Below are 17936 nucleotides of genomic sequence, written 5' to 3' on the forward strand. Positions count from 1 at the left end.
CAGTATACTGATACAAAGAAACAATATTAAATTAAATAGTAATAAAAATGAAAAAAATTAAAATAAAATTAATGTTAGCATTTACTCCCCCGGGTGGAACTGAATAGTCACATAGTGTGGGGGAGGAACGATCTGCTCAGTCTGTCAGTGGAGCAGGACAGTGACAAAAGTCTGTCACTGAAGCTACTCCTCTGTCTGGAGATGACACTGTTCAGTGGATGCAGTGGATTATTCATGATTGACAGGAGTTTGCTTAGTGCCCGTCGCTCTGCCACAGATGTTAAACTGTCCAACTTTAATCCTACAATGGAGCCTGCCTTCTTAACAAGTTTGTCCAGGCGTGAGGTGTCTTTCATCTTTATGCTGCCACCCCAGCACACCACCGCGTAGAAGAGGGCACTCGCCACAACCGTCTGGTAGAACATCTGCAGCATCTTACTGCAGATGTTGAAGGATGCCAACCTTCTCAGAAAGTATAGTCTGCTCTGACCTTTCTTTCATAGAGCATCAGTATTGGCAGTCCAGTCCAATTTGTCATCCAGCTGCACTCCCAGATATTTATAGGTATGCACCCTCTGCACACAGTCACCTCTGATGATCACAGGGTCCATGAGGGGCCTGGGCCTCCTACAATCCACCACCAGCTCCTTGGTCTTGCTGGTGTTAAGGTGTAAGTGGTTTGAGTCGCACCATTTAACAAAGTCTTTGATTAACTTTCTGTACTCCTCCTCCTGCCCACTCCTGATGCAGCCCACAATAGCAGTGTCGTCAGTGTACAAGAGAAGTCCAGTATCAGATATGTGAATTACGCTGAAGAAATCATGCAATAAAACTAAAGAATATTACTATGAATCATGTCGTTTGCATATATTAAGTGCACACAAGCTGAAGGCTGTGTTGTGAGCAAGCAGTATGGATATTTTTTAAGATCTCCCATGGCACACAGGACTGTTGTTTAATGCAACAAATGTAAAGAAAACCCAGAAAAACTAATGTAACAGCGTGAGATCTGGGCCTCGTGGTGGCCACTTGGAAGTCCCATGCACCAACTTTATTTAGCCATCTTTTCACCTCATGGCTGAAGTGAAATGGCAGACTTTTACTCAAACCTTCATGAGGAGTGTAAAGAGCTTTTTCCTTATGTTTTTCAGTCTGCAAAAAAAGGTTAAAATAATAGTACTGTGTATATTCCAAGAAGAGAGGACTTACAGGCACTTTGTATTTAAAGATACATTACTTAGAAACTTCCAGTGCTCTGTAACACAGTGTCCAAACGTGTGATACTGTGTTTCCATGCCCTATGATGGTGAAGTGTTTTCCAAATGATAATTCTGTTCAGTCCCATTTCTAGACTGTTCTAGAATAAATTTAAAAAAAGAGTCTTTGGAGGATCACAGCCAGTGTCACATACTGGAATAGCCAGTTACTCTGCTGCAGTGCAATAGGCTTAGGTTATTTGTAAGACCTTTTGATCATATTGTAAAGTAATACTGAAAATGAATTATGACAATTAAAGGAGTGTAGGAATGTGGTGATTTCCATTTTTGAATATATGTTCTTCCAGAGAAGAGAAAAAAGGAAATGAGTTAAGAGAAAAGATTAACTCTTTGACGGCTGAATTATTTTTCCAAAAAACTCAAGTTTTGTGTAAAGCACATAAAGCAATGGTTTCACACATAAATTACCATAAAATGTCTATCGCTGTGTGCTGTAGCTGCTGCTGGCGCATGTTCGGCATCACATCAGGAGGCTGCTGGTGGTGATCTTAGTGTGACGCAATATGGTTTGTACCTCTTGTCATCATAAGTGGTGGTCCTCCCAGGCGAATGTTGCTGTAGGCACATCAGCTACACAAAAGTGTTCAGCACCACCGATCAGATGATGCCTGTATCTCATTTTCGTTTTCGATATCCATCTCCCGATCACTTGCATCAAACTGGGATACTGACAAGTCAGGGGCCTATTCAACGAAATTATGTAAAACATCCATTGAGTATTTTGCTTTGCACATTCGCTTTGGTCTCTCACCAGATATCGGTGCCATTTTAGACGTTTTTGCTCTTTGCTACTCAAGCATGTGCAGGGAATCGAGGTTAAATCAACAAAGCTATGTAACTTTCCTTCCAGCAAAGAGAGTTGAACTAAAACGTAAGGGCAAGTTTTGTCCTAGTTTACAGCTGATTACCGTCCTCTACCCCTAAATTTTAACAAACGTCGACCTCAGCCCTGAAAGAGTTAAAAGAGCTGGGCCTGTTCAGTTTATATAAAAGAAGATTAAGAGGAGACATGACTGAACTTTTTAAATTTGTGAAGAGAATTAGTGCAGAGACTGTACTTTAAAATGAGTTCATCAAGAACATGGGCACATAGTTGGAAGTTTTTCTTCTAACAGAGAACGATAGACACTTGGAATAAGCTCCCAAGTAGTGTGGTAGATGGTAGGACTTTAGGGACTTTCAAAACTAGACTTGAAGTTTTTAGAAGAATTAAGTATATAGGACTGGTGTGCTTTATTGGTCTGAATTGCCTGTTCTCATCTAGATTGTTCTAATGTTCTTCAGGAAGAGTCACTGATGAAATGGATATAGTATTTAAGTAATTGTAAAAGCAAAAGCTTTTTTTCATGAAGTACAACTTGAACTGCCAGTTACAGCACATACGGTAGATAATATATAAAATGTATAAGTAAAGCAACTGAATATTGCTTGGAAGTTTCTTTATTAGTCTCCCATGAATTTTGTTAGGTTTAACTGATGCTTTATTAAATAAAAAATTGGCCCAAGACTAATAGGCCAAGTGAGGCTTTTTTTTTTTAAAATTGCTCTTCAAGTATTTGTACCTTAATGGTTATTCTTACAAAATTATTCTGTCACATTAAAAAATGTCTGGTGATTGGCTGGAAGTCAAGCTAGATATTAAGAGGGCCTCCTACTTCTATGACATGTTTGCTGATCCTGAGGCAGCACAGGACATTGACCTTCTTAGTATTCCTAGGGTAAAGGTTTCCATTTTTAAGGCCCCATTCATGTTTTAATGTTGATCTCAATTGACTACTTTTCAACTAACATTTATTTTAGCCCTTAAAATATTGTTTTTCAAAATTTGATCTGTTTCTAAGCATTTTTAGATTTATCATACAAGTATTGTATGTGTTTATAATGCCTCGCTGTGACTGTTTTTTTTTTATCTTAAGCAAAGTCAGACGTTTTCTTTCTTTCTTAGTAATTCTTGTATTTTTTTATTATAATATTTATATATTAATTTATTTACTTACCTTTTTACTGAGCTTCTACAAAAAGCCAAGGAAAATAAAATTATATCTACCTATATAAGTACAGTAGAATGATTTTAAAAAAATGGATCTGGTGCAGCAAGTTTGCATTTGTTAAAGAACTTCCCCAGCACACACCTACCAGGGAGAGCCCTAGCAACCTCAGACACCACAGTTTACAATGTCTCATCGCATGCAGTACTGTTGGTAACTTTGTTCCAAACCGAAAAACAATTAAATGCTGAAAGGTGTCCAAATTCCACTTGCAGCCAATGAGGTGAAACGACTTGGATGGGTGGAGGTGATACATAAACGCTTAATGCTTAGCAACACGATTCAGTGACGTGAAGAGGAAAGTTAACAAGCAAGATGCAACTTGTTGATTCTGAGGCATTTCAATTACAATTGACTGGGTCTGAAATCATCTTATAAAAAAAATGTAGGGGAAAAGTTTTCATCTTTCATGATTCAATAAATGACAATTGGCACTGTAGCTGAATCCTCTTGTAATAGCCATTCCTAACAAAAGCCACGTAGCACTATCTTCATAGAGGTCTTTTTCCTCACATTTGGAAGTTTGTACTGATTTTTTAAGCAGCAATCCTGATCAAATTAAATCACATTTTATTTGTCACATACAAATTATACATACTGCGCAATATGTAGTGAAGAACTTAGTTGCTGTGCCTTTAAGGAAAATGTAAGAGGACAATAACAGTAATATACAAATTTATAAATATCAAAAAGCATTAATAGAATTATAAATATGTGATAAATAATGAATAATAACTAAATAACTTAATAATTTAAATAACCTAATATACGTTAACAATGGGCGGCACGGTGGCACAGTGGGTAGCGCTGCTGCCTCGCAGTTAGGAGACCCGGGTTCACTTCCCGGGTCCTCCCTGGGTGGAATTTGCATGTTCTCTCCATGTCTGCGTGGGCTTCCTCCCACAGGTTAAGTGCATTGGCGATCCTAAATTGTCCCTAGTGTGTGCTTGGTGTGTGGGTGTGGGTGTGCGCGCCCTGCGGTGGGCTGGTGACCTGCCCAGGGTTTGTTTCCTGCCTTGCGCCCCGGTGACCCTGTAGTTAGGATATAACAGGTTGGATAATGGATGGATGGAAGTTAACAATAGAGCAATCATGTATTTCTAGACACCTTCTTCACTCAAAATGCACGTGGATTGTGGAAGCTCCTCGTCTGTCTGTCTGAAGTAGACTTCAGGCAGCAGTACTGTCTACCTGACCACAGTATAGAAAAGAGGCCATTGTTGAAATGGCTGAAATCATTGATAATTTTCATTGTGCTGGTTCAGCTTTGCTTGGTGTAGATACCCTCGAAGTTGAAGAGTGATGCATTCAGTTAACCAAACCACTGACTACAGAGCTTGGTGGTCTTGCTGTGTGCTGTTCTCAAACCAGGCAGTAATACTTCCTGTCAGGAAATTTTCAAAGGTGGATGTATAGAAGTTCTTTAGTAAATGGGAGGGTAGCTTGAAATCCATGAGGTTAAGCCCTTTGGGATGTGAACACTGAGATATCTGAAACTGTCCAGCCTCTCCAACTGAGTGTTGTTAATACTGAGGGGGTGGTAGTGCCTCTGTTGTTTTTTTCCCAAATTCCACAATCCGCTCCTTTATGAGCTCCTTTAAAATTTATGGATGACGTTCTAGCTAACGAAATGGGCTTATGTATTAGAACATGCAATCACCTTATCAATGTAATGCATGCAAATCCATTGCTCTTGAACCGAGCACTTCTTTTAGCATACATCAAAACGGAGACTTTATTAACTTGTTTTATAAAACATGGCATGGCATTGCACCAAGACTTTCAGGCCCTTGACATGCTGGAATTCCTGTACTTCAGTATTTGATGTGAACTTAGTGCTGTGATTTCTAATAAACAGAGTAATTATTAAGAAATCATTTTTATTATTAATTATCTACCCATCCATCTTCCTAACCTGCCTATCCAGGGAAGGGCCATGGGACTGTTGAGCCTATCCCAGCAATCATTGGGCGGGAGCAACAGCAGGACAGGGCTCCAGTCCATTGCATGATGAACACAGACGAGTGTGCTCTGTGATGGGTGGATTATCCCACTGAGGTCTGGTTCCTGTCTTAAACTGATGCCATTGGGAAAGGCTCTAAGTCTCCATGGACCTGTCAAGGAACAGGCAGATTCAGAAAACAGATAGAGGGCTGAACGAAGTAACCAACCTGTAATTGTGAACTTCGCCCAAAGCAAAGGGTACATACACTAACCTTTCAATACTTTGGTTAAATATTTCAGGAGAAAAATGCCAATTACCAAAAAGAACTGAATGTGAAACAGGATGCCCTCAAACTGGCTGAAGAAGGTCTTAGCGAACGAGACTCAAAGATATATGATCTGCACAGACTGCTTTCCAGCATGGAGAAAGAACAGCACACACTGCTGATCAAGATGAAGGAACATGAAAACCAGTTGGTGGAGATGAAAACACTGAGGAAGCACAGCGCAGCACAGCAAGAGAGGTAAAGAAAGAAAGGAAGGAAACTGGCCTTAACAGTTCATGCTTGCGTAGACATTAGAGCTGTGAAAGCTCCATTAAGTAACTTTGTGCGCTGTTCTTGTAGAGCATGATTTGCCTTGAGGTCGAGTGGCAGTCTATGACTGCCTGCAGCTTCATGTAAACACAAGTTACGTAACAGTGTCAAATATCAGATGAAGAAAAAAGAAGAACATGCTTAACTGCTTTAATATGATTGCAATCAAATATAAAGAAGGATACAAACCTCTTCCTAAATGTTTAACCATTGAGAATGTTTCAACTTTTTGCTTTTCCCATCATTTCCCCATCCAAGGGCCACTTCCAGATCAACTTAGGATTTATTAGCTGAATCAAGGTGCCTTGGAAATTCTCTAAATTATCATCTAGTAGGCTTCTACTATTGGACTACCTAGATACCTGTATTTGGGTTGTCTTGCACTTTCAGCTCTCTGACTGTCCACTGTGGCTTCTGCATGGATTCTGTACCCATTTGGATCATGTAACGTTCTCCAGTGCACTTATGCCAATTCAGAACCACTGGAGAACTGAGTCTACTCCAGCAACATCAAATGCAAGGCAGGAACTGGGCTGACCAGCTATTGTAGAGCTCACTCACCCTGACCCACACGGGGTTGATTCACTCACAAAACACATTTCAGGCATAAAGTCTGAGAACTAGAGAACACAAGGAGAGTGGCTCTGAGTGGCTCTGGCTCAGAGGATAGGGATCTGCACTGCACTGGACTGCACTGGCAATCGGAAGGTTGCCGGTTCGAAATCCTGTAAATGCCAAAAAGGGACTCTGCTCTGTTGGGCCCATGAGAAAGGCCTTTAACCTGCAATTGCTGAGTGCTTTGAGTAGTGAGAAAAGCGCTATATAAATGCAAAGAATTATTATCATTATTAGAAAATCCAAACTCCACTAGGTGCCGAATGTAAATCCAGGACACTAGCAGTAATGCCAACTACTACCCCCCATACCAGTTTTATATTATATCCATAAATAATAATAATGGCACATTATAACATACCTAGGCCTTCTACATAAAGGTTGCGGTTTTGGAAAAAAAATGAAGAAAAAAAAAACACCTACTTTCATGGTTTATTTCACACTTTCCTTACTCTTTCTATAACATACCTTGTAATTTTGACACAGCATTAATAAAACAGAATAAAAACAACCCCCTTAAATGGTTCAGTATTATGGTGCGTAGAGATTCTAAATTGGCCCTAGTGTGTGCTTGGTGTGTGGGTGTGTTTGTGTGTGTCCTGCGGTGGGTTGGCACCCTGCCCAGCATTGGTTCCTGCCTTGTGCCCTGTGTTGGCTGGGATTGGCTCCAGCAGACCCCCGTGATCCTGTGTTCAGATTCAGCTGGTTAGAAAATAGATGGAGATCTTCTCCCTTCATCACCCTGTTGTACTCCCAGCACCAAACATCATACTGGACACTATGGTTCCTTCTACACTTGGATTTATGAGTTTATTTTTTTGTTGTACCACCATTACATCATACTTTTTTAGTAGAAGCATTGATGCTAACTTTTCTTCATTGCTATGATTTTAATATTTATCATTTTAACATCTACAGTAATTGAAGCTAATGTCCAGCCATAAAGGAAGAACTTTGGTACATGTGTGTATTTGTAAAACACATTGTTTCATTGTGACCACATTACTTAATAGCTCTTAATTTCTCTATTCTCAAAATTACTGACTAAACAGTTTTAAAAAGGTCTTAGTGAAACTAAACCAAGATGAAGGGTGTGGAGAGAACAATTCCCAGCTTTATATGGAATGTCTAAGCAATGTGCAAAAGTCATTTTCTTTCCTGCTTCACTTAGGGTTGTGTATAGTGCCTAATTTCACATTTAAATGGTAAATATGTGTTGTTTTTATAAAGGGAGTGCAGATAATTACCATGTGAGAAGCATTTGCTTCAAGACTTTATGCAAAAGATAAGATCATATGCCTGCGGTGGGCTGGCGCCCTGCCAGGGGTTTGTTTCCTGCCATGCGCCCTGTGTTCGCTAGGATTGGCCCCAGCAGATGCCCATGACCCTGTAGTTACGATATAGCGGGTTCGTTACTGGATAGATAGAAATCATATGCATATTTACGAGGCTGAATCTTGGCAGGTCCTGCTATCACTATCAGGGTACACCAATTGGTACAGAAATCACTCAGAAGTAGGGAACGGACTGCCATTTAAATTGTCTCTAATGTTGTGCACAGGTCAGCCCAGCTAGAGAAGGAGGTCGCCACACTGAAGGAGAAAATTCACCATCTCGATGACATGTTGAAGAGCCAACAGAGGAAAGTGCGGCACATGATTGAGCAGGTAAGCCCAACTGACATTGGAGGCTGCTTGTATGGGTACTGTCAGTGAAATTGTCTAAGTATTCAAACTCCTTTTAACTGTGTGTTACATTTGTTTTTCTAGCTCCAGAACTCTAAGACGTTAATCCGAGATAAAGATGCCCTTATTCAGAGCCTGCAGGAGAAGGTGTCTTTCCTTGAAGCTGAGGTCAGTTGGCTCTTTGCATTTCTTTTTCATTATGTATTTGTTCAAAGAAAATAAGCACCATCACTTTGATGAGCATGAATCATGCCATTTTCTTTCCAGACTTCAGGCCTTTTATGGTGATATGAGTAGCAGAGGGAAATGTGTCATCATATCAGACCATTTTTTTTGCTGTTTCCATTCTTTGGTAACATTGTAGGATGGGAGTGGAGAGTGCATTATTGTTTTTAGGGTCATCATCAGATGTGGTTTGATGTTCATTCTGTGATGTTTTTTGTTTGGCCTTTTTATACATCTAGTGTGGATATTCGCCTGCTGCTTTCCTTTGTGCTTTATGTTACATCCAAACTTTGCAAATTCTGAGGGTTTAGTTTACACAGTTCGTGACTCCTTATGATAATTGAATATGCCTGAAGACAGGCAAGCTGAGAAATATAAATGATTAGACTTCAGTATCCATTACTGCCTCAAACTCTCTTTGCCATGTAATGACAAAAGGGTTCAGCTGCAGACACATTGTTACATCCTGGGCACTCACCAGCCTGATTAGCTTCACCTCTTAAGACACGCTCAAGCTCTGAAACTCTCTTACTAAAGTCTCGCAGAGCCACATGTATATAAATATACAGTAATCCCTCCTTGATCGCGGGGGTTGCGTTCCAGACCCCCCCGCGATAGGTGAAAATCCGCGAAGTAGAAACCATATGTTCATATGGTTATTTTTATATATTTTAAGCCCTTATCAATTCTCCCACACTGTTTATAAATATTCCCCGCACAGTTATACAGCATAAACCCTTTGTATTCTCTTAGATATTAGGTAAGATTCATTGAAATTATGTATGTAAACACACTGTTTATATACAGTAAAACCTAAATATTATTTTAAAGATATCAAGCATCTCCGATGTCACATATGTTACAGCCATTACGATAGACAGGCCACCAGTAATAAATACGTACAATGCAAGAAAAATTGTATACAATAAATGTGTGTACAGTGACACTAAACGTACGTACATGTACTAAGTACTGTAAGTAGAAAATTAATTATGGTTACTCACCAACAATGACACGATGACTTGTCCGATAACGATGAGTTTAGTTTTACTGCACAACAAAGGAGAGCGTTACAGCTCTTCTAAAGGAGCCTCTTCAGGCGACTGTGTAGCACCGCTGTTCTTCTTCTTCCAGCAGTCTTCAATCCAAATCCCTAAAGCAGATTCCATCCATACTACTGCCTTATTACATCCACTTACAACTCGTTTTGCGCCCTGGTTAAAAGGACACTGCGGCCATAGATCTTATATTCTTTTCCTCCTTTTTAAATAAAAAGAATCGTGGACTCATTGATGCCGTAATGGCGTCATACAGCGGTGTAGCTTTTCCCTTCCTTCAACATATCCAAAACTTTTACCTTTTCAGCAATTGCTAGCATATTCCGTTGGCGCTTGGGAACAGCCCCTGAAGCACTAGCAGGAGCAGATCATTTTAGAGCCATACTGAAGGGCTTGACTATGCACAAACAAACACAAAAGAGCACAAAAGTTAACTCTTTACACAGCGAAACACGTTGATGCTGAATGAGCAAGACGAGACTTCCTGGTTAACGACGCGGAATCGAATTCGGCGCTCTGTCGCTGAGCCATTCAGCACACAGGAACTTAACTGCATGCTCTGATTGGTTAGCTTCTCAGCCATCTGCCAATAGCGTCCCTTGTATGAAATCAACTGGGCAAACCAACTGAGGAAGCATGTACCGGAAGTAAAAAGACCCATTGTCCGCAGAACCTGCGAAGCAGTGAAAAATCTGCATTATATATTTAGTTATGCTTACATATAAAATCTGCGATAGAGTGAAGCCGCGAAAGTCGAAGCGCGATATAGTGAGGGATTACTGTATACATCTAGAAATAACCATGAGTGAATTTTGCTTAAAAGTGGGTGGGAAAAATTTGACTACTCACTGGGTGTCACATTTCTAAACCAATCCAGTGTCTCATCAGAATCAGAATATCTTTATTGTCATTGTAACAATCCATCCATCCATCCATCCATCCTCTTCCGCTTATCCAAGGTCAGGTCACGGGGGTAGCAGCTTAAGCAGAGAAGCCCAGACTTCCCTCTCCCCGCCACTTCTTCCAGCTCTTCCGGGAGAATCCCAAAGGCGTTCCCAGCCAGCCGGGAGACATAGTCCCTCCAGCGTGTCCTGGGTCTTCCCCGGGCCTCCCCGGTTGGACGTGCCCGAACACCTCACCAGGGAGGTGTCCAGGAGGCATCCTGATCAGATGCCCGAGCCACCTCATCTGACTCCTCTCGATGCGGAGGAGCAGCGGCTCTACTCTGAGCCCTCCCGGATGACTGAGCTTCTCACCCTATCTTTAAGGGAAAGCCCAGACACCCTGCGGAGGAAACTCATTTCAGCCGCTTGTATTCGCGATCTCGTTCTTTCGGTCACTACCCATAGCTCATTACCATAGGTGAGGGTAGGAACGTAGATCGACTGGTAAATTGAGAGCTTTGCCTTACGGCTCAGCTCTTTTTTCACCACGACAGACCGATGCAGAGCCGCATCACTGCGGATGCCGCACCGATCCGCCTGTCATCTCACGCTCCATTCTTCCCTCACTCGTGAACAAGACCCGAGATACTTGAACTCCTCCACTTGGGGCAGGATCTCCCCAACCCTGAGAGGGCACTCCACCCTTTTCCGGCTGAGGACCATGCTCTCGGATTTGGAGGTGCTGATTCTCATCCCAGCCGCTTCACACTCAGCTGCGAACCGATCCAGAGAGAGCTGAAGCAAACAGGACAACATCATCTGCAAAAAGCAGTGACCCAATCCTGAGTCCACCAAACCGGACCCCTTCAACACCCTGGTTGCGCCTAGAAATTCTGTCCATAAAAGTTATGAACAGAATGGTGACAAAGGGCAGCCCTGGCGGAGTCCAACTCTCACTGGAAACGGGCTCGACTTACTGCCGGCAATGCGGACCAAGCTCTGACAACGGTTGTACAGGGACCGAACAGCTCTTATCAGGGGGTCCTGTACCCCATACTCCCAGAGCACCCCCACAGGATTCCCGAGGGACACGTCCACAAAGTCCACAAACACATGTAGACTGGTGGGCAAACTCCCATGCACCCTCCAGGACTCTGCTAAGGGTGAAGAGCTGGTCCACTGTTCCGACCAGGACGAAAACCACACTATTCCTCCTGAATCCGAGGTTCGACTATCCGACGGACCCTCCTCTCCAGAACCCCGAATAGACTTTTCCAGGGAGGCTGAGGAGTGTGATCCCTCTATAGTTGGAACACACCCTCCGGTCCCCTTTTAAAGAGGGGACCACCACCCGGTCTGCCAATCCAGAGGCACTGTCCCCGATGTCCATGCGATGTTGCAGAGACGTGTCAACCAAGACAGTCCTACAACATCCAGAGCCTTAAGGAACTCCGGGCGTATCTCATCCACCCCCGGGCCCTGCCACCAAGGAGTTTTTTGACCACCTCGGTGACTTCAGTCCCAGAGATGGGAGAGCCCACCTCAGAGTCCCCAGGCTCTGCTTCCTCATTGGAAGGCATGTTAGTGGGATTGAGGAGGTCTTCAAGTACTCCCCCACCGACCCACAACGTCGAAGTCGAGGTCAGCAGCGCACCATCCCCACCATATACGGTGTTGACACTGCACTGCTTCCCTCCTGAGACGCCGGACGGTGGACCAGAATCTCCTCGAAGCCGTCCAAAGTCGCTCTCCATGGCTCTCCAAACTCCTCCCATGCCCGAAGTTTTGCCTCAGCAACAACCGAAGCCGTTCCGCTTGGCCTGCCGGTACCTATCAGCTGCCTCCAGAGACCCACAGGACAAAAAGTCCTATAGGACTCCTTCTTCAGCTTGACGGCATCCCTCACGCCGGTGTCCACCAACGGGTTCGGGATTGCCGCCCGACAGGCACCACCACCTTGCGGCCACAGCTCCGGTCAGCCGCCTCAACAATAGAGGCACGGAACATGGCCCATTCGACTCAATGTCCCCACCTCCCTCGGGGCGTGGTTGAAGTTCTGCCGAGGTGGGAGTTGAAGCTACTTCTGACAGGGGACTCTGCCAGCCGCTCCCAGCAGACCCTCACAACACGCTTGGGCCTACCAGGTCTGACCGCATCTTCCCCACCATCGAAGCCAACTCACCACCAGGTGGTGATCAGTTGACAGCTCCGCCCCTCTCTTCACCCGAAAGTGTCCAAGACATATGGCCGCAAGTCCACGACACCGACCACAAAGTCGATCATCGACCTGAGGCCTAGGGTGTCCTGGTGCCAAGTGCACATATGAACACCCTTATGCTTGAACATGGTGTTCGTTATGGACAATCCGTGGCGAGCACAGAAGTCCAATAACAAAACACGCCGGGTTCAGATCGGGGCCATTCCTCCCAATCACACCCTTCCAGGTCTCACTGTCATTGCCCACGTGAGCATTGAAGTCTCCCAGCAAAACGAGGGAATCCCCAGAAGGTATGCCCTCTAGCAACCCTCCAGAGACTCCAAAAGGGTGGATACTCCAAACTGCTGTTGGCACATACGCACAAACAACAGTCAGGACCCTTCCCCACCCGGCGGAGGGAGGCCACCCTCTTCCACCGGGTAAACCCCAATGCACAGGCTCCAAGTCGGGGCAATAAGTATGCCCACACCTGCTCGGCCTCTCACCGGGGGCAACTCCAGAGTGGTAGAGAGTCCAGCCCCTCTCAAGGAGATTGGTTCCAGAGTCCAGGCTGTGCGCCGAGGTGAGTCCACTATATCTAGCCGGAACCTCTCACCTCGCGCACTAGCTCAGGCTCCTTCCCTTCAGAGAGGTGACATTCCACGCCCCAAGAGCCAGTTTCTGTAGCCGAGGATCAGACCGCCAAGGTCCCGCCTCGCCACCACCCAACTCACACTGCACCCAACCTCCTTGGCCCCTCCCATAGGTGGTGAGCCCATGGGAAGGAGGACCCACGTTACCTCTTGGGCTGTGCCCGGTCGAGCCCCATGGGTGCAGGCCCGGCCACCAGGCGCTTGCCATCGAGCCCCACCCCCAGGCCTGGCTCCAGAGGGGGCCCGGTGACCAGCGTCCGGCAAGGGAAAACGTCGTCCACAGTTTTTATTCTTCATTGGAGGTTTGGAACCGTTCTTTGTCTCATCCCTCACCTAGGACCAGTTTGCCTTGGGTGGCCCTAACAGGGGCATAAAGCACAAGACAACATAGCTCCTAGGATCATTGGGACACGCAAACCCCTCCACCCCTCCTTGAGCCGTCACCTTATCGGGGTGGAGGGGTTTGCGTGTCCCAATGATCCTAGGCCCCTCCATTGTAACAAGTACAACGAAATTAGGTGCAGTCCCTGCAGTGTCAAAATATAATTAAATACAAAAGGATAAGAAGAAATAAGGTATAAGGAAATAAAGAACACAAACATTCAACAAAAGACCTTAACTCCACAAGATGTCGTCTATTGCACTGCTGCATTGGAGGTGATTAGCTGGCCATCTCATAAAGGCATCACTGAAAGTACAGGCATTGATTCTGAACTGCAAAGAGCAGTGTTGTTCTTGTTAAGTTGGTCAGACAGAGAAGAAGCTTCTGTCAATGGTCTCAAAGTCAGTGCCTCTTCAAGTGTGACATGCTTTTAGTGTACTTTCAATTCCACTCAAAAGGTTTTGTCTTGCTAGCTGACCTGATGTCTTCTTCATTGCCATAGCACGTCCCACACACTTAGTCCTTTAGATCAGTGAACAGGTAGTAGTCATGTGGGGCCAGGTATGGAGAATACTTTGGCTGAGGCATCTCATCTGTTCCACTGATTTGCAGAGCAGCCTCAGCAGCCTGTGCATTGTAAGCAGCAGGATTGTCCTGAAGCAGAAGAGGGATGAGTCCACCACTATCCCTTTTACTTTTTCCTGATTGACTGCCACTCAGTCCAAGTGCTGTGGAAGTTTTGGAGTTCCATCACCTTTCTAATTTGTTGCATTCGGTTACATTTCCAGTCAGAAGAAGATTGATAGATTGCTAGATAGTTAGCTATTTTTGTTTTTTTAGTTCTAAGGGAAAATTTAGCTTTTTACAGAAATATTATAACAAACAACAACCCCCCACAAATACACAGAAGAATTTCAACAAAGAAGAAAAAAATTCTGATTTGGCTAAAAATATAAAGAGCAGGCATAGTGAGGCATAGTGCAGGCATATTGCCGTTGATATAAAGGAGCCCCAGTAGCGTTTCTTCACACACTTCTGCTGAATACTTCATTGGTTGAAAGTCCTCGGTGTTGCGGTGTCAATGTGCAGCATTGTTCATAACAGGCATTTTCCCAGGGCAGGGCCTCTGTTATTACGAGGTAAGCCCTGAAGCACTTGTGGTCCCTGATGACTTTTGTGTGTTGTATTGCGTTCCCACCTCACAACAAGAACTGTAATGTTAATGCAAAATATGTGGCGTGCAAAGACGAGTGAGTGATGCTGTGTGAAGTGAGGAACATTCAGGAGTTCGTGGCCCTCCTGCCCCGACTCCCACTTACTTATTTCTTTGATGTGGTGTATGACGTCGTGCACCAGTGAGGCGGTTATGAAGAGTGATGCTTTGCGAAGTGTAGCGCGAGCAGGAGTTCACGAGGGACCCCCACAACTTATTGCTTTAAAGTGATCCTGACTTCATTGGGTTATTATTGCTTAAATTCGGTGTATGGTGCAGAGCACCGAGTACACAGCCAGGAAGAGTGATACAGTATGAACTGTGGTGCTCCAGCTTTAGCGATAACTCCCAGAAGTCCTAACAGATTTGTAAGATGGTGCCAATGCTTGTTGCCAACCAATGAGCACAATTCATCACCCAAGCCCCACCAATGATTGTTCCTGGATGAATGAACACTACATAGTCGGAGGTAAAAAAAAGTACCAGAAAGTTCCGGTAGTGGGAATACTACAAATGTTCCAGAGTTTCTAAAAACTCCCTGGCTCCTGACACACGTTCTTGCAGTGGGGAAGCCCCTAATGGCACTTGTTTTCATTCTCTCCTTCACCGTTAACTCTAGGGGGCCGAGAGTGCGTCCCTTAACTGAGCCTTAACTGTTGCTCCATTGTTGCCTCGCAGTTAGGAGACCCGGGTTTGCTTTCCAGGTTCTCCCCGTGTCTGCGTGGGTTTCCTCCCACAGTCCAAAGACATGCAGGGTAGGTGGATTGGCGATTCTGAATTGGCCCTACCGTGTGCTTGGTGTGTTTGTGTGTGTCCTGCAGTGGGTTGGCACCCTGCCCAGGACTGGTTCCTGCCTTGTGCCCTGTGTTGGCTGGGCTGTGTTCGGATTCAGCGGGTTGGAAAATGGATGGATGCTCCATTGTTTCAATTATCATTTCGGTTACAGTGATGCATCCAAGTTTCATCTCTAGCTATGGAAAGTGTCATTTTCCAGTCTTAAGTTCATTAGCTCTCTTTGGTGGAACACACTGGATGCACAGTGATGCCTCATTTCACGAGTCACCATTTTGGGCACTCACTGTGAACTTTGGTTAATTGTCGATGAGGAAGAATGGATTCAAGTGGCCCATAACTAATCGATATACTTTCTTCAATCTCACGCACCCTCACTCTTGACTCTCTCTATTACAATTCACTCTCTGTTGACTTTCTCTGTTGTAATTGAGGTCAAAAACTGATCAGACCACATTTTGAGAGACAATATGCCAAGACAAAATCCTGTAGCCTACGTCTTTATTGTAGCATATGAGGGAGGCTGCCCATGCTAGCTGTTGTTTAGGGGAGAATGAAGGTGTATATTTCTCCAGCGTTATGATTTTGCTGCTTTGGCCTCCATATTGTCATGGTATTTTTGAAACTTTGGGTACTTACGCATTCTGCACCATAGAACAAACCTCTTTAGGTCCAGGCCCAATAATTACAATCATTCTTCTCACAATTATTCATTTGATTTTCAATTTACTACTTTCTAGAATCTGCTGGCATTATTATACGAGATTCCCCCAATTAACTAAAGCTTACATTGGTTTTTGCTGATTGGTCAAAGCATAACAATAACTGTGGCAAATGTTACATTTTTTTGTTTTAGAATAAGGAGATGCATGACAGATTGGAGTACTTTCTTGAAAATCAGAAATCAGCTTCATCCCCAGTAAACCTGGTGGAAAGATTAGAGAGCAACCACAGGTAAGAGAGACATTTTTATTTATTTAGGCAATAATACAAAACGGAACCATTGTGATCAGAGACGTTCATTGTATCAAACAACATAACATTTTATTCATTTTTTTCTGTAAAAACATGGTAAACTGTAATTTGATTTGCATGAACTTTAAAGACGTTTGAAGCCTAATGTGACTTATTTCTCTCATTTTCTTCTAATACAGTAAGCCAACTTCTCCTTCTCAACCCATCAAGCCTCTTCCTTACATTAAAGTTATCCAGATGAGGTCATAAATTTGGAACACCCTGCAAATAAAAAGATTATGTGAAAGGATACACAACCACATTTACCTTCGGAATTAACTCCTTGTTCATCTTTCCACAATTGGAACACTCCATTTGCGGTTATTATCCCACGGCGGCAGCATTCTGCAAATGACGGCCTAACGGGTAACTTAACACAGACTAATTTTATTTCATTGCTCGTATATGCATGCTTGTAACCTGGTCATTTGATTATGGACTGGACTAAACAAGGCTATGGACAAGTCTGCCAGATCTCAGGACATTGGAGAAAAGCCACAGGTTGGCCATCTCATAGCTAATAGCTTATCACTTAAATCTGGATTGTCTGCTATCAAGTTAGTCGCTGGCCCTCGGTGACCGAGGACTGGAAAATGCAGGTTCATAAAAATGTACAGGCACATTGTTGAGCATCTACTTGTACCCTTCAGATACCCTGGAAGATGTGCCAGTGCCAAGTCAGGAGACTTCACTGGGAATTTCTGTATGCTGGCCCTGAAGCCTTGTGATGTGGTAGCCAGTGGGCCAGCACATATGGAATTCATAACATCACTATATTTCCTTTATTTAAAACTTTTTAATATTTTAAATATAGTTTGATGTAGATTTTTTCAATATTATGTATTTTATAAGTTGTACAGTAATTAAACATATTTCAAACAAATGCATTATTATTTCAATGGTCAGTTTCCTTTTGTATTGCTGTGGGATTTGTCCCCATCAGGAAGAAAGGGTCGGGGATGAAAGGCAGCTTTTATGAACCTCATTGATAATGAGGACAATAAATAAAGCCGACTAGTGACAGCGAGAGACAATAAAAGGACAATTGTAAGGGCATGCACTCTCTCTTGCGATCTTACCATGAAGAGAAGACCACCTCTCTCTTACCATTCCTCCATGAAGAGAAGGCAACCATATTGAGACAGGCGGTCTGCCTGAGCCTGTGCAGATGAGGAGCTGACCGGGAACAATGGAATGCAACTGTAAGTTACTGAGCCACCCAGAACTACACATCTGACGTGATCAGGTTGTATGGTTTGGATTTGCAAAGCCACGCTGTATTTCCTTGTATGGTGCTAGTTCTAATAAAATGTATCACATATAACACATACTTTAAAGTGTGGCTCTTTCGGT

General features: G+C 43.8%; 1 protein-coding gene across 2 annotated transcripts in view; it reads left to right on the top strand.

Moving 5' to 3' along the window:
- Positions 1-17470, top strand: part of tuft1a (tuftelin 1a) — a 70279-nt gene extending 52809 nt beyond the window's left edge. For both annotated transcript variants that reach the window (XM_039751866.1, XM_039751859.1), the window contains exons 8-12: positions 5570-5793; positions 8042-8147; positions 8250-8333; positions 16426-16523; positions 16724-17470. In XM_039751866.1, the coding sequence (XP_039607800.1) occupies positions 5570-5793; positions 8042-8147; positions 8250-8333; positions 16426-16523; positions 16724-16793 (582 nt within the window). In that variant the 3' untranslated portion in view covers positions 16794-17470. The remainder of the gene's footprint in view (positions 1-5569; positions 5794-8041; positions 8148-8249; positions 8334-16425; positions 16524-16723) is intronic.
- The last annotated feature ends 466 nt before the right edge of the window (positions 17471-17936 follow it).

This window comes from Polypterus senegalus, chromosome 1 (genome assembly GCF_016835505.1).
Source record: "Polypterus senegalus isolate Bchr_013 chromosome 1, ASM1683550v1, whole genome shotgun sequence".
Taxonomy (NCBI): Eukaryota; Metazoa; Chordata; class Cladistia; order Polypteriformes; family Polypteridae; genus Polypterus; species Polypterus senegalus.